Source organism: Narcine bancroftii, chromosome 10, assembly GCF_036971445.1.
Source record: "Narcine bancroftii isolate sNarBan1 chromosome 10, sNarBan1.hap1, whole genome shotgun sequence".
In the NCBI taxonomy this organism is placed as follows: Eukaryota; Metazoa; Chordata; class Chondrichthyes; order Torpediniformes; family Narcinidae; genus Narcine; species Narcine bancroftii.
Window position 1 is genome coordinate 93657704 of NC_091478.1, and position 22429 is coordinate 93680132.

The following is a 22429-nucleotide window of genomic DNA, read 5'->3' on the forward strand; positions in this document are numbered from 1 at the left end:
AAAGGGGCCCATAAACTTTGAGTAGAATCCTAAGGGGGCCATTGAATGTCTGTGGATCCCTCAATTCCTTGAATGTCATCACCTCCTGTGCCCTCATAAGCTCCATAGCCCACAGTGTCCTGTCTAGTGGTGAATCCAAGGTCAATGCATCCAGGACACCCTCTTCTGCCTTGGTTCCAAACTCCCAGAGGGATTGGGAAGCTTGTCAGTGCTTTAGGCTCTTTGGGAGCCCTGCTCACCATCACACCCAAAGTCAATAGTCAACAACCTTCAGTTTAGTTGTTTCCTACTCTATTATTTGATAGAGTTTAGTGTATAATGAGACAAATGTACATGCCCTGGCTCAAAATTGAAGCTATCTTCTGGAACAGTAAGGGAAGAATGATGATCAATCCAATTTGTAATTTTATATTTTGCATAAATTTTTGTCTCGCCAGTGATGGAATACTTTTCTGCATTTTTATGACCCTCATTTTACATACATTAAAGAAAATGAAAGGAAGAATGAATATATGCTACTTAAATTATCACCACATCTTCAAGACATTCTATTGAACTTACAAATAGCACTCAACTAAATCCACCCTTATTTTAAAATGTAGAAATTGTCCAAGGATGTGGGATGGTGGTGCGTGAAAAGATTCCGTAGTCTTCACATGTATAAACTGTCACCTATACAAGCAAATCAGTGACCTGGAGTCCTGTAGTGTATGTCATAAGCCTTAAGGAAACATTAATGAGGAAAGGCTTTGTGCAGTTTGCTGTCATTGTATAATCTAAATTTTATGGCTATGCTCAGATAAACATCCAGAAAACAGATGATCATTGTTAAATTTTCTATTTATCCATTCCTTTGTGACTATCAATCAATTAATAGCATGCAGTGGGCTAACCATTTGATTGGCTACAGCTTGGTTATGTTTAGAGGGATGAGCTGTATTATAAATCCTCTGCTTTTAAAAGAGAATTTAATAAACTGGCTTTCTTTGAACGTTCATCTTACTGCTTTACCCGGCTCTGTTGAAGCTAGTTCCAAAGAAGATTAAGGAATTAAACCTGAAACCAAAAGAAATTCATCAACTCTTGAGTATAACTCGAAGAACTTTGGAGTATTACTTTTATCCTTTTGACAGAGAACTACAAATGCAAATGAAGGTGGCGTTTTACTAGATGTAACAGAAAAAGTATGGTAACTTTCGACAGGCAGCAGATGAACACCAAGGAAGCACCTTGTATTAAAGCACGGGTAATTTCTTCAAAATCTTTGGTATATCTATGTTATTTTATGATATATTAACTCTTTTAATGCCAAGTGTATGAGTTGGTCATACAACTGATAGTCTTCCCTTTCATTGGGCAAGAGACTGAATGCTGAAAGCTCTCGAATCATATTTGCCATTCTGAATGATGAATATCACAACTTTCGCTCCCCATGGAACAATGCAGAAGGACAGTTCATCTCACTGGTTTCCGAAGAATGTCAATAATTCTTACAATATGTCCTTTTTGCAATGCAAACAAATCAATATTCCGGAAGAGATCTTCTTGACTCTTGGGATTCTCAGTTTTGTGGAAAATATTCTGGTAATTATAGCAATTTCTAAAAACCGGAATTTGCATTCTCCGATGTATTATTTCATTTGTTGCCTGGCTGTGGCAGATATGTCGGTCAGCGTGAGTAATTCATTGGAAACAATTGTTATTATTCTAATGGAGAAAGAAGTTTTGACTCTACAGAACCATGTCCTTCAGCAAATAGACAATCTGATAGATCTGATGATATGTACTTCAATGGTTTCCTCCCTGTCCTTCTTGGCAGCCATTGCAGCTGACCGATACATTACCATATTTTATGCCCTACGATATCACAGCATTATGACCACTCGGAATGCTGTGATCATCATTGTTGGAATCTGGATAGTCAGCACTATCTCAAGCATCCTGTTCATTGTCTACTCTGAGAGCAATGAGGTTATTATCTGCCTCATTTCCTTCTTCTTCGTGATACTGGTGATCATGGGTGGTTTGTACTTCCACATGTTTACCATTGCTCAAATGCAAAACAAGAAGATCATGGCCCAACACAAGAGGAGACCTACTCACCAGCCTGTCAACATGAAAGGAACCGTCACCCTGACAATATTGCTGGGGCTTTTTCTTATCTGTTGGAGTCCCTTTTTTCTTCATCTTCTGCTCATCATCAGCTGCCCTAAGAATCCATATTGTCAGTGCTTTACTTCTCACTTCAACATGTTCCTTATTCTCATAATTTGCAATTCAGTCTTCGATCCTATTATTTATGCTTTCAGAAGCCTGGAGCTACGCAAAACCTTAAAGGAACTTGTAACCTGTTGCTATTAGTGATCTCAATCTGCGGACACAAGGGACTGCAGATGTTGGAACCTGGAGCAAAGAACAATCATCAATTGCCAACAACCTTAATGAAGGGTTGTGAGTTGAAATGTCGCTGGTCCTCTTCCACTGGTGCTGCTCAACCCATTGAGTTCCTCCAGCAGATTATCGCCTCCATGATCTCAATCTGCAGGATTATTTTTCAAATGTATAATATTGACCATTGATGAGATGAATTTACTTCCACAGGAATTTCTGACTCCATAGTCCCTCCAAGGAATATTTCCCTTCAACTGCTTATTTCCCTGCTTCCCAAATAAGAATATTTTCTAAATCTCCAAATGTTTTTGTGCTGTTAATGTTCTAATTATGTTTTGGCAGGTAAATGAGACTGTATCCATCCATCCAGCAAATATCATAACCTTTCTTATGGTTAGGGATAGCTGAAACAGGAAGCCAAAGTTCTTAAGGCATGAACATAAGGATTCTTATCCGGAATGAAGTAGTTGAACTAAATCTGAAAAAAAGACTTGCACTTAATTTTCAGAGAAAATAGGCTTCGTGGCAGAAATAGTGCATGCACTTGTTTTCTTTTAGGCTTTTATATAGTAGCAGCAGTATAAAACAAGCTGAAATTTAAGTGGATTATTTATTTGGCCATCTCATGCAATGAGTTAAGAATTTTTTTGATTATAGTATTACTAGTATTCTACTAGTCATCACAAAACAATATCAGCCATTATAAATTTATTTTTTATTGTTTTGGGATATGGAAATATTGGGTTATATTTCTTACACATTCTCCTTATTTCTGAAAATTGCTGGTAAGAGTCTTGCTTGAAACTGTGAGTGAATTCCATGATTTTGTACCTGTTGTATTTGAAAATAGCCTTGTTCTGATTGGTAATATTGGTGGGGCCATGAAAGTTGTGGCAGTCTCTTTGAAGTAATTTGGTGAGTTAAGGCAACGCAGTCTCAAACTGTGGGTAACAATATGAGTGGCCAGTGGGTATATGAATGAATCCTTCTACAGTGGTATTCATGAAGTGTTGGCAAATAATGAGCTTTCTATATTGTGGCTAGTTGGAACAGCATAATTATTCTTATTTCCATTGAATGTTAGCATCAAAGAAGATTATTTGAAGGTGAAAAGCTGTGTGAATCTCCTTGATCCTTCACCAGTGCATGTGAAATTTTACTTTCCTTATGCAAACCACAAGTGGTTTGTTGTACGTTAAAAACACAAAAATGCTGGAGGAACTCAGCAGTTATTGGAGCTTCCATGGGAGTTTAAGATATATAAGCCATGTTAAGACTGAGCCCTCCTTCAAGGTGTGAGCAAGAATTAGACAGGCACTTGAATATTATTGGAGCTTCCATGGGAGTTTAAGATATATAAGCCATGTTAAGACTGAGCCCTCCTTCAAGGTGTGAGCAAGAATTAGACAGGCACTTGAATAAAAAGTTTGGAAAGAAGGGAAGAAAGGGCGGGGGACAAGCACAGCCCAACAGAGAAAAAGTGATCATTGGACATGGATAGAAGGATGGGAGGAAAGGGGAGAATTGATCGGGGGAGGGGTTGGCTCTGTGAATGCAGAGGTGGAGGAAAGGAGAGAGAACTAAAGGAAAGATAGAGCTAGTGGAAGGGGTGAGATGGGGGGGGGGGGTGGGGAAGATGTGCTAACGAAAACCGGATGTCATCTAGTTGGAGGGTGCCCAAACAGAATATGAGGTGTTGTCCCTCCAATTTGTGGGTGGGTTCAGTCTGGTAATATATGAGACTATAGACACATATTTGGCAGGGGAATGGAGCAAAGGTGCTTCAGTAAAATAATCTCTTAATCTGCGTCAGTCTCTCCGACGTAGAGGAGATCACAATGGGGACCACCAGATGCAGTTGATGGTTTCCTGCAGATTCCCATGTGATTCACTTGGAAGGACTCTTTGGGACCCCAAATGGTGTTGAGGAAGGAGGTATGGGTGCAAGTGTAGCATTCCTTGCGGTCACAGGGATAGATGCTAAGGTGGGGTGGATTGGTGGGAAGAAAGGAAAGGAGGAGGGAGTGGTCCCTGCAGAAGGTGGAGAGGGGAAGATGTGCCTGGTGGTGGTGGAAATAGTGGAGGATGAAGTATTGAATGTGGAGACTCATGGGATGGTAGGTGATGACAAATGGAATCCTTGTTGCACGCGGGGACAGCAGGGCCAGGGCAGATGTGTAGGAAAGAGAGGAGATGAGGGTGAGGGCTGAGTTGATGTAAGTAGAGGGGAAGCCACTTTTTTTTTTTGGAAGGCGTTCATCTCAGACGATCTCGCATAGAAGACTTTTGTGTTCCATGGATATTTGCCTTGAAATTTTTATGAGAATTTAATTTTTTTAATGACATTTGCAGCCTCGTTTTACATATTACTTTGTTATTTTTGTCTTTGCTGTGGACCATTTTTGTCAAATCTATGGACAACCAGTTTTCTGTGGAACTCGGATTGAGGCATATTGGTCCAGGCCATTAACAGTATATTTAAATATTTTAATAAATTTACAATTACATTAGAATCAAAATTTTTCAAACTGTGCCTTTTGTTCAGCATCATAAATATTTATTACAATCAAAGAAGTAACAAACATCCCATTTAGTTTATCAATTAATATTCCAAAGCAGATAACAAAATTACAAATAAGGCTGGCAACTTAAATGAGGTTGCAAACACTATAAAAGACTTGTTTTTGTGACTTAATATTATTACCATCACAAATATGTGTCATTAATCATACTGCAGAATTTGCACACTTTTTCAATAAGCATCTTCATATTAAAACATTGGTTGCACTGAAAGTACTTGTATATCTTTAGTATCAGTCAGGACTCCGTAATGAATTAAATTAACAAATTGTGCTCAGCTCCTAATGGTCTTTAACATAACAATTACAGCACGGAAACAGGCCATTAGGCCCTTCTAGTCCACACCGAACCAAACACTCCTCTCTAGTCCCACCTACCTGCACAAGGACTATAACCCTCCACCTTCTTCTCATCCATATACCTGTCCAGCTTTTTCTTAAATAATAAAATTGACTCTGCCGCCACTATTTCTCCCGGAAGCTCATTCCACACCTCTACCACTCCCTGAGTAAAATGTTCCCCCTCATGTTACCTCTAAACCTCTGCCCCTTAACTCTTATGTCCTCTTGTTTCAATCTCTCCTACTCTTAACGGAAATAGTCTATCCACATCCACTCCCGTCTATCCCTTTCATAATCTTAAATACCTCTATCAAATCCCCTCTCAACCTTCTACGCTCCAAAGAATAAAGACCTAATCTGCCCAATCTCTCCCTGTACTCTAGATGCTTAAACCCAGGTAACATTCTGGTAAATCTTCTCTGCACCCTCTCCACTCTGTTTATATCTTTAGTCCACAATAAATAAAAGCTCATTATTTTCTTGCATTTTATACTGGTAGCGAGATTCATACACACATACACAGAGACAAAACCAGGAAGACTCACTAAGATTCCAACTGTCCCCCCCCCCCCACCCCACCCCATCCAACCTCCTCATCAAATTATCTTTTGCTTTTATTCCTACTTCTTCCACAACTGCCATTCCCTGATTACTTGTAAAAGGATACTCACCAGTAACTTCTAAAATGAAGTAATCCCAGAACTAAAATTGAATAGCTTCCTTAATAATTTTTGGAATTTCAAAGGTTTTAAACCAGATCATTTTATATCAAAATATTTTTAAGTGGGTACAAAACTGAAGTGGATTTATTTCATTACGTAAGAGGTGCAGAAAATAGTGGAATATCAGTTATTTACTTAAATGAGAAGGCAATGATAAAGGAAGCAACATGAAATGCATTTTTAAAAGAAATGACTAATGATGGCTAACTGCTTTGATTGTCACTTCATAATTATGATTATGCAATTTTCATGTCTATTTGATCGTTAATGAAATTGCTTAACATTTGTTACACATTTTGAATGATATCAGTCTGAAACTTGCTAGGCTGGGCCACCTAAACACTGCTAAATGTTCCTCTGCTCCTTCTAGTCCAAAATATTGTTTTAACTTGCAAGTGCAGAAGGCAAAGAAACAGGAATGACTGAAAGGAAAAAAAGATTGATAGTCAAAAGAAAAAAGAAACTTGTGTGGCGACACACATTCTTGTATTGGCGAACCTGCCCCACTTGTCACGCGTGGTCGGCGGGGCAGCTGCGGCAAGGATGGTATCTCGAGACCGTCTCTTCCGGTCCAGACCGAAAGGTGGCATACACGCTATCGTCATCGGGGCGCAAGCGTCAGGACGATGGGGGTGGAATGTAATAAGGCTTAAAGGCTCCAGCGTGAGATTCAAATAAAAGCAGTTGTGAGACGGGAGCTCACAGACTGCTGTCACAGTCTCTTCACTGAACTCACTCACAACACACTACATTTAATTTTATAAAATACCCTTACAACTTCAGCCCGTCCCAAGATTTTACAACCAATGTATTATTCTTCAGGATAGCTACTGTTGTCATGCAAAAAACTTGATAAAGAGATGACAGGAAAATAGGAGTAAGAAGGAGAATTGATAAGATATGGAATGGATAGTAAGTGAAAATACTTAAGTATTGGATTAAAGTTTCCAAACTTAATTATATGTGAGTTGAAGGGCTTAAGCCCAAAATGTTGGTTATGTATTGTTATCTTTGGATGAAGGGCTTTATTTTATACCTTTATCTTTGTTTTATAAAGTACATGTCCACTGTTTGATCTGCTGAGTTTCTCCAGCGTTGTGTTTTTACTTCAACCACGGTGTCTGCAGACTTTGGTGTTTTACTTTTTAAATTATCTTATCTGTTTTGTGTTCAAAGGGCAACTAAAGTGGAAATATGAAAATATGAGTTGTTATTTGTGCATAACATGCTGGAGCAATGGAATAATAATTTCTGGCAATTCATTATTCAAGTTGTATCTAAAGATAATCTGCTGGCATGTTTCATATCAATAAGTGTACAGGTGTGCCAATCATACGTTGTTACTTTTCCAGCAACACGTACTTCAATGAACATTATCCAAGCATATTACACAAAATGTATAATGTAATGTGAAATAATGTTTAATAAATAGATGCAAATATGCTTTCACTCTCCCCTCAAATAAACCAACATTCTAACTACATAATCTCATGCTTAAACATTGTTGTCTAAATGCTGCATGAATTCTGTGTTCATTTTAAATGCAAGCAACTGAACTTATTTGTGAACTCTTCAATTGTGTAGCCAATCACATGGTAAGTCTGTAGCCAATGGGATTATCATTGTCAAATACCCCAAAATTATCATCCTAGGAAAAGAATTCACCATAAACTGGACCAAGCATCTGAACACAATGGTTAAAAAAAAATTCTTTATATAATGAAAGACAACGTCAGAGGTGTAAATGAATTGTTTTCACTTGCCTATTTGAGTGTAGCTACACCGGTCCCAGAATAAAACTGATGGCCTAAACCATCATGACCTCTGCCGCTGGCATGCAAAATGCAGCTGGCAATGTGTGCTATCTACAGGATCCCCTTGACCAGGCTTCAGTAGCACAAATAAAACCTGCAATCTCTGTCACCCAAAATGGTAGAAGCAGCAGACACATGTGAACAAAAAGATCTCCAAATTACCTCCACTAAATCACACATCCCCTGACGGGGAAATGTAGCACTGTCCCTTCATTGTCACTGAGTTGAACTTCTTCCTACTCTGTGCGATAGAACTGCAGTGGTTCAAGAAAACATTCCTCCACTGCCTTGAGGACAGTCAAGAGAGACATCCAAATTCACGGATATATTTTGTAAAAATCAATCAGCTTATCTTTTCTAATGACATTTTTTCTGATCATGTTGATTGTTAATAATGTACTGTTTTGATAATGCAAATGACTTTATTCTGTAATTTATAAAATGCCCAACTTTTCTCTAATCATGAATAGACATGCATGTAAAAAATAACCTCAAGCAGAAACATGATACAAATTTTTCTCTCAATGATTATTTACATGCTATTTTTAAATAAAATGTCAAACTTCAAACACAAAAGTTTCCAAGTAAAATACATCTTATTCAATAGTTAAATTGAATATATTTAGCTGAAAGTATTGCCTTGAACAATATTGGGAAAAAAGTTCTCAGATTCAATATAGCTGGTAGTGGATTTTTGGGCAAGATTTTGTTTCAGCAGATCTTTGTTACCCCCAGGCTAAAGCAATCACTCCTCATCCCATGCTTGCTCAACCATTGTTTAGCTATAGGTCTTATAGGACCTCTTAAATGCCTGACATCTCCATCAACCAATATCTTTACCCAATTTACCAGTTTGCTTCAGTGGGCTCTACATTCATCCCAAACAAAGAACATGGAAAAAAAAGGAACAGAACCTATGGCCCATCACACCTGTGCCAACCAGATTGTCAAATTATACTAATTCCATCAGGGAATGCCAGACTTTTGATCCAGTTATAGGAATAGAAGATTTGCTGAGGAGGTTGGATGTGACTTCAGGACAGAGTTAAAGGGTCTGGGATCTTGGTAAGCTTTGGCGATGTTGACTATGTGTAGCACGACTTAGCAAAAGCACCCAATTTACATTGGGTATATGAAAAATCCAGGAAATGATAGGCTGGTGAGACATCAGTGGTATGGAAACTTTTGGAGAGGATACCTACAGATAGGGCTTAAGTGATTTTGGATTGTGTGGCCTGATTTGGTTTATCTTTGGGGCAGGTCATGACTTCCAAATTCGAGGCAGTTATTTGAGGTGGTTGATGAGGATTAGACAGTTATATATTGTCTACAAGGACTTTAGTAAGGCATTTGATGATAGGCTGATCCAGAATGTATAAACGGATGGAATCACAATGAGTTCACACCTTGATGAAGGGCTCATGCCCAAAATGCTGGTTCTGTATCTTTATCTTTGCGACATCAAGTCCACTGTTTGACCTGCGGGGTTTCTCCAGCATTGTGTTTATACCTATCACAGTGAGTTAATAGTTTGTATTCAAAGATAGAGGGTAGTGTTGGAAATGTGTTACTGTGGCTGGAGGTATGTGTCCAGTGGTGTTTCATAGGGATCGGAGCCAGAACCCCTGTTGTTTGTGATCTGAATAAATGGCTTGGCTGAGCATGTAAATAAGTTGGTTAAAAAGGATGTGGAGACTTTGGAAAGGGACAGATGCTACCTGTATCTGAGCTAAGGAGAGGCTGGAAAAACTTGGAGTGAAACAAGAAAATCTGCAGGCACTGTGATTGTAGTGGATGCACAGAGATGCTGGAGAAACTCAGCAGGGTGTATAAGGGGAGGAGTGTACCATGAAAATGCTTGTATAACACAAGTCTGTAAAACTATAAATAAAATTTTCCAAAAAAAAAGAGAATCAATCAACTGTTGCTTTCCACAACAGACATCTCTGGGTGTGTGTGTGAAAAAAGGATGCAGAGCTTTGCAGCTCTTACATTCAGGAAATGACTGAATTTGGAATTCCTCCAATTTTGAAAGAAAATCAGTTTTAAAAATTATATGAATATCTGCTGAGTAAAATTAATGTTATCAATAGCCTTTTCTGTTCTCTTATTAAAAATGTAATTTTAGCTATACAATAAATATCATGAAGCAGCCATTGTCAACCTTTTTTTTAGCTATGGGATCCTTAGGGTTCTGCTTAGAGTTTATGTGCCCCCTTCCCTGTGAAGCTTGTTTCCTCTGTACCCTACTACATATAAAACATTTTTAAAAAAGTTACGTGAGGTGATCAGAAATCAGAGTTTTTACTCTGACCATAACAACTGTTGCTTGTAATTCCAGAACAAACCAAACACAAAGGAAATCATTCTTATTGAACATGTAGTGAAGAGGAAAAGATAAATGTACAAATGACAAAAATTTAACAATAGATTGTTAGAACTCAATGGTCTGTACACAATGCGTCATTAGGGAACCTTAAGCATAAACTCAAAACTTCATAAAAAGAACTTTAAAAAATAATACTTACAAAATGAAATGAGATCCTTGAGCTTGATGTTCCTGTGCAAGTTTTTTGATGTCAAGCTCCAAATTAGATAGTGATAAGGTTAGAGTAAGCTCTTGTGATATCTAGTCTGTTCCTGGGTTTGTCAATAACTGCTGAATCCACATTCAACTAATAGTTTTGGAAATCTATTTGGCAGATCACTCTCAACTCAAAAAATCTTTTTAAAATTGATTGAACTAGCAGAGTGCAATTATTGTATATCATTCTGAAGATCAATCAACCACTCTTGAATTTCTGCATCAACGTTGGTGGGATGTTTTTCATATAACACAAAGGAGGAAAAACCCAACACCCAACCCCAACCCACCAATTTTCCCCTGCAACTGTGTCTGCCTGTCCCGCATCGGACTTGTCAGCCACAAACGAGCCTGCAGCTGACGTGGACTTTTACGCCTCCGTAAATCTTCGTCTGCGAAGCCAAGCCAAAGAAGAATATCCAATATGGGATATTGAGGTTTAACAGGTCATTAAGTCTTTCCTGCAGATCCCGTGTTGCTTGGCAACTAAACAGCAAAGTCCTTTTCTTCCCCCCAAAATGTGTAATCTGTTCAATTTCCATGGAGTTTGTATATGTTGCTTTGCTTTATATACTTGCAATACAGCGGTTAGCGGCACGATTAGCGTAGCGGTTCGCGCAACGACACCAGCGATCGGAACTGGCATTCAAGTCCCTCACTGTCTGTAAGTTCCCCTCGTGTCTGCGTGGGTTTTCCCTGAGGGCCCGGTTTCCTTCCACCATTCAAAGGATTCCAGGACGGTAGGTTAATTGGGTGTAAAATTGGCAGCCCAGGCACATGAGCCAAAATGGCCTGTAACTGTGCTGAATGTCTAAATTTAAATTTAATGTCAGGGGGAAATTATGCCACAATTTGAAGTACCCAGCAGCATGGCCTTCTTTGGGAATAACTTCATTTTCAATGAGAGGTTTTTTCTCCCATTCAGTTTCCATGCTCCCCTATACACCCCCATTAAGGATTTCAGTCTATGGTCCCTTTTAAAAATGATGTGGCCCCCATGGAGGATGTATTGCCCCATTGAGAATGGTCATCATAAAGGATGTACTTTGAGTGAAGAATAAATCCTAAGAAAAAATGAATATCTAATTTGAATGTAGTCTGGGAGATATTTGGGACCTGGAAGGCCTTCGATAAATCTAAAGGTTATATACTAAGCATTGCCTCTATAGCACATTATTTCCTGTAACCTTGTTTGTTTTTGAAAAATCAAACTGAAAATTCACTATAAAATGTTGTTTCAGATAACATGCTATTTTATTTAAGCCACAGTTTTGTGAGTAACTTTTCACAATTTTTTCCTCACTGTGTATTAGCAGTGAAATGGTGGACTTTTGTTCTGATCCATCCAGTGTTTTTATCTTGTCAACAATGAGGTTTTTTTAACTGCTCGTAATGGCTTTAATGGTTTTTAATTTATTTTCCCCACGCAAGTCTCCTTAAAACCCAACTAAAGCAATTCTTGATCATTCATGGGAATGAATGACATAACCTGCTATAATGAGTCAGTGAATGGTTTCATTTTCCAAACGCTTTAAAGGATTGTTTTTCCAGGTAAATATTCTCATATAGTTATATAACAGGATTTGTACTGAGACTTTCTCTGAGTTTACTTTCTTCTGTATCATACAGCACCAAAGTCTTCAAAAGAATTGTCTATTAACAACTGCACTTCCCTTCCTGCCTACAGGCTATTGATGACTCAATGTTGACAATCATTTAATTTTATTTCACAGTCCCCTGCCATGTAATGTACCAGGATATTTCTGTAGAGTACAAGAGATCTTATTGGCAATTGGATATCACTGAGCTCTAGTCCTAAATATTCATGGTAATCACATGTATCGAAGTTATGTATGAGGACCACATCACAAAAGAGTCAAAAATGCTGAAATACAGAGCAGTTTGTTTTAGTGGCTAATTGAATGATGTCTTGGTATTTGAATCATGAGACAAATCTAATAAAGTTTGTTTGAAAATTTTTCAGATTAGTTATCTCCAGCTGGGAATTTGAAGCTGCAATACAGTTTACTTGATTTAAAACAGACGAACCACACAGTCTGCGATTAGCCATGGCCAGTGAAGTTATTTTGGGAAAGCAGAATTATTTTGTAGAAAGTAAACTGAACGATGTTGTGTTTAAAGAGACAAACTCTTTTAATGTTATACTTAATTAACCTAATAGCAGGCTTAATGGCATACCTAGTCTAGACTAACAAAACAACCATATTATGCCACAGAGTCAGACCAATTTATAGCTAGAATAAATCCTCCTGATCAATGATTTCATGTAGTTCACATGTATTAACAGACAAAATAATATTTTAGAGATAATATGAATATATATGTTTGCACTTTGATGCTGCCACAAAACACTGAATTTCATGACTTGTTCATGACGATAAATTCTGATTCTGAATAGGCAGCTTGTTGACATTGACTAGATTTTGCTTTATTATCCCCCAAGTACATTAGAGTGGTCTAGTACACACTTCCAATCCTTTGACTCTTCTCTGCATCTAGTACGTAATCCACTTCTTGCTTTTCTTTTCAATCTGTTTAATTTAAGTGGCAGAAAAACTAATTCCCTAGTTACCATTACAGTCCCCTACAGTCTCAGAAACAGGCAGGAGAAAGACCCTATGCAATTATATGGAGGGGTAAAGGCCAAGTCCTTCACATTAGCTTTGACACATTCAAGGCCTTTTGAGATGTCTGCACCACCTAGACTGGATTTTCAGGGGTGTTGCCTTTCAGGTGAAATGTTAAATTAAAGTCTGTGTCCCTTCATCCAGGTGGATGTAAGTACTCCCATACTGCTAAAGGATATTAGTTGCTATTAGAAATGCAAAGCGCATAGTTAGCACAGCAGTTAGTCCAATGTTGTTGCAGTGCCCGCAACCAGGGTTTGACTGGGGTTTAAATCCAGCACTACATGTAAGAAGTTTTTATGTTCTCTCCGAGTCTGCGTGGGTTTTCCTCCCACCTTTCAAAACGTACCAGGGTTGTAGGTTAATTGGTATAATTGGGCAGCACGGCCTCGTGGACGAAAGAGCCTGTTACCGTGGTGTATGTCCAAATTTAAATTTAAATGTAAAATTTTGGGATCAAATTTGCATTTCAAATCTTTTGTATGGCTTATAAATAAAAAGCTTGGTAATTTCTGGCTCTGCGTCTTTTATTGAAATGCTTTTATTTTCAATTATTTTGACTTCTAAAGTTGGCTTTACTAAAATCAATTGTCAAAAGTTACATGGAGATGGCAAAGGGGAAAGTTCAGCTGCAATGAATATTGTTACAATATCTTAACATCACAACAATTGCAATTTCTCAAAATGTGATATTAGAACTGTAAAGGTGTTCAGTGTTTTAAACATCTGCTCAGAGACTATTTTTGCATTGGAACAAATAAACAGATAAATACCTTTGTTTTCTAACTAATAAAGTACAAAAAAATCCGTGACATCCACAATCCTCCTGCACTCCTTTAATTCCCAGTTCTTCATTCAAGAGGCTAAACACTCCATTGGAGCCTATTGAACAGTAAAATAATGTTGGCTGCAGAGAGCAACTAGGAATCAGAACTTTAAATGATATTTACCTGATGCTTAATCTGTGATCAAATAACATTAAATTTATTTCAAAATTGACATCTAATTGGTATATGGATTGTTGCTTTGCTGGATATATTCCTGTTCAAGCATTTTTTGTTCCCCCTACCACCCGCCCCCCAGTCCTGTTCAAGCATTTTTGAGGAAGTTTCAGAATAAAGTATTTTCATTTTGTCTTTCTACAGTTGAAAATCATTTTCATTAGATCTGAAGATCTTTGGTAAAAGCGCAAATTGACTGGCAGCGGTGTAGAGTGAGGAAATGCACACCTTTTCTTTTGTTACCCATTTACTCACATCTACCTTCAACAATTTCTTTTGTTACTTCCTCAAAAGACTCAATTCAGCTTGTGAGACAGGACCTACCCCTCACTAAGCCACGCTGACTATCCCTCAGAAGAAAGACTATGCTTCCCTAAATGCTCGTAAATCCTGTCCAATAGTTTCCCCACTGCTAATGTAAGACTCACTAGTCTATAATTCCCAGGATTCTCCATGTTACCTTTTTTTGTAAACAAAGGGATGACATTTGCCATTCTCCAATCCTCCGGTACCTCCCCTGTGGCTAAGGAGGACACAAGATCCATGTCCTTCATGATTTTATAAAACTCTAGATGGCCACACCTCTGCTTCCTTTGCTCTTGGCAATAAAGACCCAGCCTATCCAATCTCTCTCTATAATTCAAGCCCTGCAGCTCCAGCAATATCCTGGTGAATCTCCTCCACACTGCTTCCAACTTCTTGATATCCTTCCTATAGTTGAGTGGGAAGAACTGCACACGTGGAGCTTTGTAGAGCTGTATCGTGCGATCCTTTTGATTTGACTCCTAATCTCGAGTTGATTTGGAGATTTGTATAATAATAATAATTATAGCACTTCTGTTAACAGCTTCAAAGGGATATGCCACCTTATAAACAGAGGGTATTTGTTATAAAATGTATGCTCTGCCTGACTGAACAGAACCATGCATTGTTCCCTCGGTTAGATAAAAATATTTTGCCAATAGCATTTTGTAACAAATAAGGAGACCGATCTGAGTATAATCTGGAATGAATTGTCTAATTCAGACCCAGAATGACTGATCTACCGCCAAATGTATTTTAGTAAAAATTTGCCATATTGCTTTTAAAGTTCTTTTGGCCTTATTTATCATCTGACCCTCATGTGGAAAATTACCACTCTGTACTCTTGTTAAGGCAACTTGCTGTGATAAAATGCCTTTGAGAAAAGAATCATCCTGCTCTTTACAGAAAAATACCAGAGAGCTTTGACTTATTATTGAAGTATGAGTGACCCATTTTATTTAAAGATCATCTTCAATCATATTTCTATAAACAACAACATTTTACTGATCAGAAGACTACCATTTGGCCCATCAGGCCTGTGACACCACCCTGAAGCACCTGGAAATATAATCCTTCACTCTCAATCCCATAAATTGACTCCTTTTAGTGTGCATGTGCAATTGGCTTTTGATCCCTCACTCCTTCAATAAAAAGTTTCAAAAATTTAACTACTCTCCATATGAAAATTGTGTTATGTTCTAGTTCTTTAGCCAATTGTTCCATTTCCTCATCAAAAGAAATTGTTTCCTTGTCTTTGTCAAAACTCATCATAATTTTAATGTCTTCTCTCCTCTAAAGAAGGTCATCCCCAATATTTTCTTGAACTGAAGTTCTCTATCTTTATTATTATCCTTTGCAACTTCTCCAGGATCTTAAACAACCATCCTAAATTTTAGAAACGGATATGCACAGAATACTGTATTCCATCAGAGATCTAACCAGTGGTTTGTAAAAGCTAAGTATGACTTCTCTCTTTTTGTATTCAAAGCCCCCACTCTCAAAGCCTATTGCAGAATAGGTTTTTCTTGCTCTGTTTTATCATTGGTTATAAAAACAGCAAATTTAAGGGAATCCAAGGCAGGAATAGAATAAAGCGATATGTTGATAAAAACTGGAAGTGGCTCATTTACTGTGGACCATTAGAGCTGACTGGGCAGTTTCCATACTGTAAGTATTATGTATTCCATGCACCATCCAATCATTTTGGGCTTGCAGCTCCTTCACAAAACTGGCATTTCCGCTGGTTCAACTGAAGTGCAATAAATTGCATTGTAAATTCCAGACCACATCCACAGCAGGTCTGTACCTTCCTGAACCATGAAAGAGTTGAGGATGGTGATTGGCAAAATTGCTATCTTGTTAAGATTAATCCCTTCCCCCACCTTTTAATCTTCCAGGGTGTTTACAAATGGAACAAACATCGCTGGTCATGAATGAAAATGACAGCCATCTATCTCATTCTTTTTCAGTAAGTACAATTAGACATTATGGGGTCCAGTTAAACGGTTAGTTATTTTTTTCGGCTCTTTGATTTGTTCACAAGATGAGGATGTCGCTGTCTTTGTTCATGTCCCTGAATAGAGGAGGTAGTCCAGTGTCAGCCATGTTGGTGGGTTTTGGATCATGTGGGCCAGAGTAGAAGAGATGGCAGATTTCCCTCCTTGAAAGACTTGGGTGAACCACATGCGCTTCATGACAATCTGCTGATGTTCACTGCAGACACTAAACTCTGAGATCACTTTTGAGAGTGATGAAAATCTATGAGGTAATTTCATGGAAATAAGCAACAAATTGACTAAATATCAAATCTCATTTATAAAAATAGCACTGGTGGTAGCAAAAAAATCTACTGCAATCACTTGGAAGTCTGACTCCCCTCTATTATAGCACGATGGATTGCGGAACTGAACAGTTGTATACCTATGGAAAAAGTCACATATATATAACTTAAAGAATAAATATGAAACTTTTGAAAAAGTCTGGCAGCCGTACCTGGACCCCATAGGGACACAAATACAGTAATAAAAACGAACAAAAAAAGGGTATAAAAGTAACTTTTCTTTTCTTTGGCTTGGCTTCGCGGACGAAGATTTATGGAGGGGGTAAAAAGTCCACGTCAGCTGCAGGCTCGTTTGTGGCTGACCAGTCCGATGCGGGACAGGCAGACACGATTGCAGCGGTTGCAAGGGAAAATTGGTTGGTTGGGGTTGGGTGTTGGGTTTTTCCTCCTTTGCCTTTTGTCAGTAACTATTATATATACAAAAATGTAGTTTCCCCAATTGTACTCAATATACTTAAAATATATGCAAGTTCTGACGGTGAATGGATCTGTATGTATGTATGGATGGGGGGGAGAAGATCTGTTTTTGTTTGGTGCATTTGTGAGGAAAACGTTCAATATATTGTATATTTAAAATGTTACCATGTATAATTTGGGGGGAAAAAAACTAAAATAAAATATTCAAAATAAAGAGTGAAGGTAAAGAGTTTTTTGTCATAAATACAGCAGCAATTTTGCAAAGTATTGACATGAGCCATTGTCTGAAGAAGGAGAGGGAAACTGAGTTAGAAAAGAGTCCACCTTGAATTGAAGTGGATTTTTAATGCTGATATTTATGCCAGTGTGAGGGTTTGGATTCTTGTAGATTAACACACTGCTCTTAAACAAGTCTCTGCAGGTCATGACTACAGTCATAGATTTTGAAAGCCAACAGGAACCTTATCAGAAAATTATAGAAAGGTTACAGCAATGAAGGAGGCTGTTCGACCCATCAACGCATTCTGTCAGAGCAACACTCAAGCTTGTTGCTAGTGTGAAAGCGTCCTTGTCCAAACGTCTCCTGGAAGCCCTTCCAACACTTTCTTTGCTGCACCAGTGCCTGCAATATTGCTGCTTCTTGCACTTGTGCCAAACTTTTCAATTTTATTACCTTTCCTACTAACTTCCCCCCTACTCTCAAATAAACTTGGACCATTTCTGACATCTCTCTCCTTTTTTCTGTATCTCTCTGTCTCCACCTTATGGTTTATTGTATATATTCATTGATATCTACTGTAAACACATTGACTCCCACAGCTATTTGGACTACACCTCTTCCCACTCTGTCTCCAATAAGGATGTTCTCCCTTTTTCTCAGTTGTTCTGTCTCCACTTCATCTGTTCTCAAGTTGAGGCTGTCTTTATTGGGACATCTCAAGTGTCCTCCTATTTCAGGAGCTGTGCCTCCACCATAGATGATGGAGCCCTCATTTGCATTGCGTCCATTTCCTAGACATCTACTTCACCCTCCTCACCCCAGACAGAACAGTTGCCTGGGTCTTCACCTTTCAGCCCACAAGCCTCTGCATCCAGCATCTCATATTTTGCCATTTCCAGTAGCTGTAACAGGATCCCACCCCTCTTCTCTCTCCCGTTTTCAGCTAAGGAGTTTGGTGAGCGGTTGGACTCTGCGGGGGCAGCACTCTGACTACTGCCAGATCTGCACCAGCTTTAAATGGCCTGTTAATGGAGCCGGTGGTGGTTTTATTTTAAAATTCTGCAACCACAGGGTCTGCGCCAGGAAGGGTTCCAGACTCCTGAGAAGCAAAAGACTGGTGCAGGGCACCAGAAAATGGGGAGACCACCCCCTCCCCATCTGATAAGGAGAAGCAGAGGAGATGACCCATGGGGCAATGACCACAGTGGCAGACCAGTGAGGGGTTCTGCTACTGAAGAAAACACAGGCTGTTGGCAACTCGAGGCGATGAATCCGTGTCGGCTGCAAGCTGCTGGTGACTGCAATCGAGGGATTCACACTGGGCTGCGGATTGCTGAAGATTGGCTTGAGACTGGATGATGAAGGGGTACCAGGTATTGGAACCGGGACACGGGAGGGTGCTGAGGGCTCTGAAGGATTCCTGATTGTGTTGGAGGTTCGGATCTGGAGCTCGCGCTGTTGATGGTTTCGACTGGACTCTGTGTGGCTGTGGGGACTGCAGCAGCATTGGAGGCGAATCCATGGACACTTGGTGACTCTGGGGGACTCCCTTTTGCTTCTTTCTCTAACTGTAAGAGACGCTTCAGGCATTTTCTGCTGATGGCGAATCTGTCTGCCTTACAGCGGGCAAATGCAAAATCTGTGTAATGTTGCACCGACTTTATTACATGACAATAAAGAAACCTTGACTTGTCTCATAACCATCTAGCGATCAATTAATATTCCTCAAGTCGACTAAGGTTATCAGGTCTCAGTTATTATAGCCAGCTTTTCAATTTGCTAATTAAGTGTGATAATTTCCCATTGTAGTGGAACCACTGAATAGCTTTAGCACTATATGGGCCCACCCTGCACCTGTGACTCCTCCCCTCAGAATCCCCATAAAGGCTGTTATGCCCAAACCCCTCCCTCACCACCTGACTTGGAACCAGGGCAGCAACATGTGAGACATGATTAAAGCCTATTAATCACAACTCTCAGTCTAATGTGGTTAATTTAATCACCATAATTCTCATGCCATGGTCAAGGCAATACGGGCAGATAAACTGGACACCTACCCTAAAGACCCGGAGGCCTCGATTAAATTTGATCAATGGCTGCACTGCCTCAACGCATTCATGAGATGCAATGACATGCAGAGTGAGGAAGATAATCGGGACCTACTCTTGCATAGGTCGGCCACCATGTTTTTCAAATGATCAGAGACTGCAATACTTACTCGGCCGCTATGGAACTCCTGCAGAAACAGTAACAGACCCCAACAAATGTCATCTATGCCAGATACCTTCTGGGCAGTTATAGACAAGCGCCTGGTGTCTCTGCTGCCGTCCACTTAGAAGAACTGATACGAGACGTGTGTGTGGCTGGATTCAAGTCTGATCACATCCGACAGAGACTCCTGGAAAAGGGCGATCCAAGCCTTCAGTAAGTTGTAGAGCTGGCCAAATCGCTTGAGACAGAGCAGCTAAATGCAGTGGTCTTCTCTTCTGAAAACGCAGCTGCCATGTGGGAGCACGGGTGCTGCCATCTTGGAATGCATGGTCTCAGGTCGCCGCTGCCGCCATCAAGCACCCATCTGCCGTCACGGCCCAAAACGCGACATGTTCTGCCTTCAGGAAGAAGGGAAATTACGGGAAGGTATGTAGGTCCCAACCTTCTTCCAGAGCGCTGCGTGTGGTTGAAATGTGCCGTCATCTTGGACCATGTCACTTCCAGTTGTAGGGAATAGCTTGGCGGGTTCATGGGGATGGCAAACTTGGATGGCCCCACTTCTGGTGTAACCTCCGCCAGGAGTAGCACCATATGGGTGGCATGGGGGCAGCCATTTTGGGGGTGCCTCCAAACTAGTACTACAGCAGTGAATCAGACAGTAACCAGACAATGGCCTCAATCACCCTGGACCTGGAAAGCCCACATCTGCTAGCCAGGGCCATAATGAACATCAAGGTAAACCGTAACCACATTACAGGCTAAAGGCCATGTTTCCCTCTCTGGATGACATGACGATCTGCAGCCATAACCAGTACGGCCATGACCAGCAGGATCATGACACTAATCTACAAAAATTTCTCCAGACGGCCAAAAGTCTCAACCTCAGATAGAACCAGAAGAAGTGCATGTCTGGCTATCCTCGGTTGAGTGGTGGAGAACAGCATCATTGGGCCTGACCCTGACTGTAAGCGCCCCCTGCTCACCAAATATCTCTGCCAACACGTTAAGTGTTTCCCTGAAGCTGAGCTCACGGGGAAGTTTTGGCAGAATGAAGTTTGTGTCGCGCTCGCATTCTCGAGTGCCTAACTTCTGTAACAACAGTCTAATTTTCCATGCATCATTGAACTTGGCAAAGACAACTGCAAATAAGTCTTTATACTTTTTGATCTAAGTTTCAAATGTGCTTGACTCTGGGTCAAATGAGAATTAACTTCATTAACTCACCTTCTACATTTTCTCTACCAGCTGGTCAATTAGTTTTACTTGTATTTCTTCAGTTTTTCTGCTGCTGCTTGAGGATGGCCTGCAGCTGTACCATTGTGACTGACATTGTCTCCTGGTCACCAAAATGTTGTAAATGTGTCAAATGTTTGTGCTGTGCACACGCTGTGTGGAATACAAGCTTCCACCTCATTAGACCCAGAGAGAAATGACTGACACCTGTGTTTTCCCAAATGCAAAGAACGAACCCTTTTATTTATGATTAGAGAACTATTTATATTATTTACAATGCCCTTTGTCCTGAGGGAACTCTCGAGAGCCATCTCACACACATATGACTGGATTAGTTGATGTCCTGAGAACTGGTAACACCCACTCCTGGCGACAGTGGGGTCACTCTGTTTAGAGTGCCATGTATATCCTTTCTTGGTTTGTCCATCCAAAATGCAACACACCACTCTTGTCTGCGTTAAATTTCATCTGCCATTTTTCAGCCCCATTTTCCAGCTGGTCCAGATCCCTCTGCAAACATTGAAAACCTTCTTTGCTGTCCACAATGTTGAAGTCATCTGCAAACTTGCTGATTCAATTTACCACATCATCATCCAGATCATTGATATAGATGACAAACAACAGTGGTGCCAGCACTGATCCCTGAGTCACAGCCCTAGTCACAGGCCTCCAGTCTGAGAAACAATTATCCACCACTACTCTCTGGTGCAGTAGAACAGAGGGGCCTGGGAATACGGATACATAAAATTCCCTGAAAGTGGCATCATAGGTGGATAGGGTTGTAAAGAAATCTTTTGGTATATTGTCCTTTGTAATGCCTGTGGAGTTACTTGGGAGGCTTCTTAAATAATTTAAGAGATGCAAGATTCAAACAAAAGAGATGATGTCTTCCACCATTTCAGGAAACTGTTCACACACTCACATATACATTCGTTCCACAGTGGTGCACTATAGTCACTACAGTGAGAAGGGTGTATTCTTACGTGGTAACAAAATAGTTCACATTATCCTGACTATATATCATCCTTCATAAATCAAAGTATTGAGTATAGGAGCTGAGATGTTATGGTAAAGTTGTATAAGACATTGGTGAGGTCAAATTTGAAGTACTGTGTGCAGTTTTTGTCACCTAACTACAGGAAAGATATCAATAAGATAGAAAGAGTGCAGAGAAGATTTACTAGGATGTTGCCTGGACTTTAGGAACTGAGTTACAGGTTAGGACTTTATTCCCTGGAACGTAAAAGAATGATAGGAGATTTGATAGAGGTATTTAAACTTACAAGGGGGATAGATAGGCTTTTTGTACTGAGCTAGGTAAGATACAAACCAGAGGACATGGGTTAAGAGTGAAAGGGGAAAAGTTTATGGCAGTGGTTCTCAACTTTTTTCTTTCCACTCACATACCACTTTAAGTATTCCCTATGCCATAGATGCTCTGTAATTAGTAAGGGATTGCTTAAGGTGGTATGTGAGTGAAAAGAAAAAGTTTGAATCGTACCTAATTGACTCGTTATGTTCACGTTTTCATAACTCCAAAGGAAATGGGCCAATGACAATTTTTCTCAAGCAAAATATTTCAATAACAATTGGGTCTAGAGCAGTGATTCTCAACCTCTTCCC

General features: G+C 39.7%; 2 protein-coding genes across 2 annotated transcripts in view; both read left to right on the forward strand.

The window, feature by feature from the left end:
* Positions 1-22429, forward strand: part of slc22a31 (solute carrier family 22 member 31) — a 77097-nt gene that overhangs the window by 38065 nt on the left and 16603 nt on the right. The window lies entirely within an intron of this gene.
* Positions 1075-3022, forward strand: LOC138744963 (melanocyte-stimulating hormone receptor-like). The gene has a single exon (XM_069901896.1). The coding sequence runs from the start codon at positions 1405-1407 to the stop codon at positions 2359-2361; it is 957 nt and encodes a 318-aa protein (XP_069757997.1). The 5' UTR covers positions 1075-1404; the 3' UTR covers positions 2362-3022.

Bases quoted from the DNA above. Each gene is read 5' to 3' on its own strand.
- LOC138744963 (XM_069901896.1), top strand. From the start codon at position 1,405: ATGATGAATATCACAACTTTCGCTCCCCATGGAACAATGCAGAAGGAC.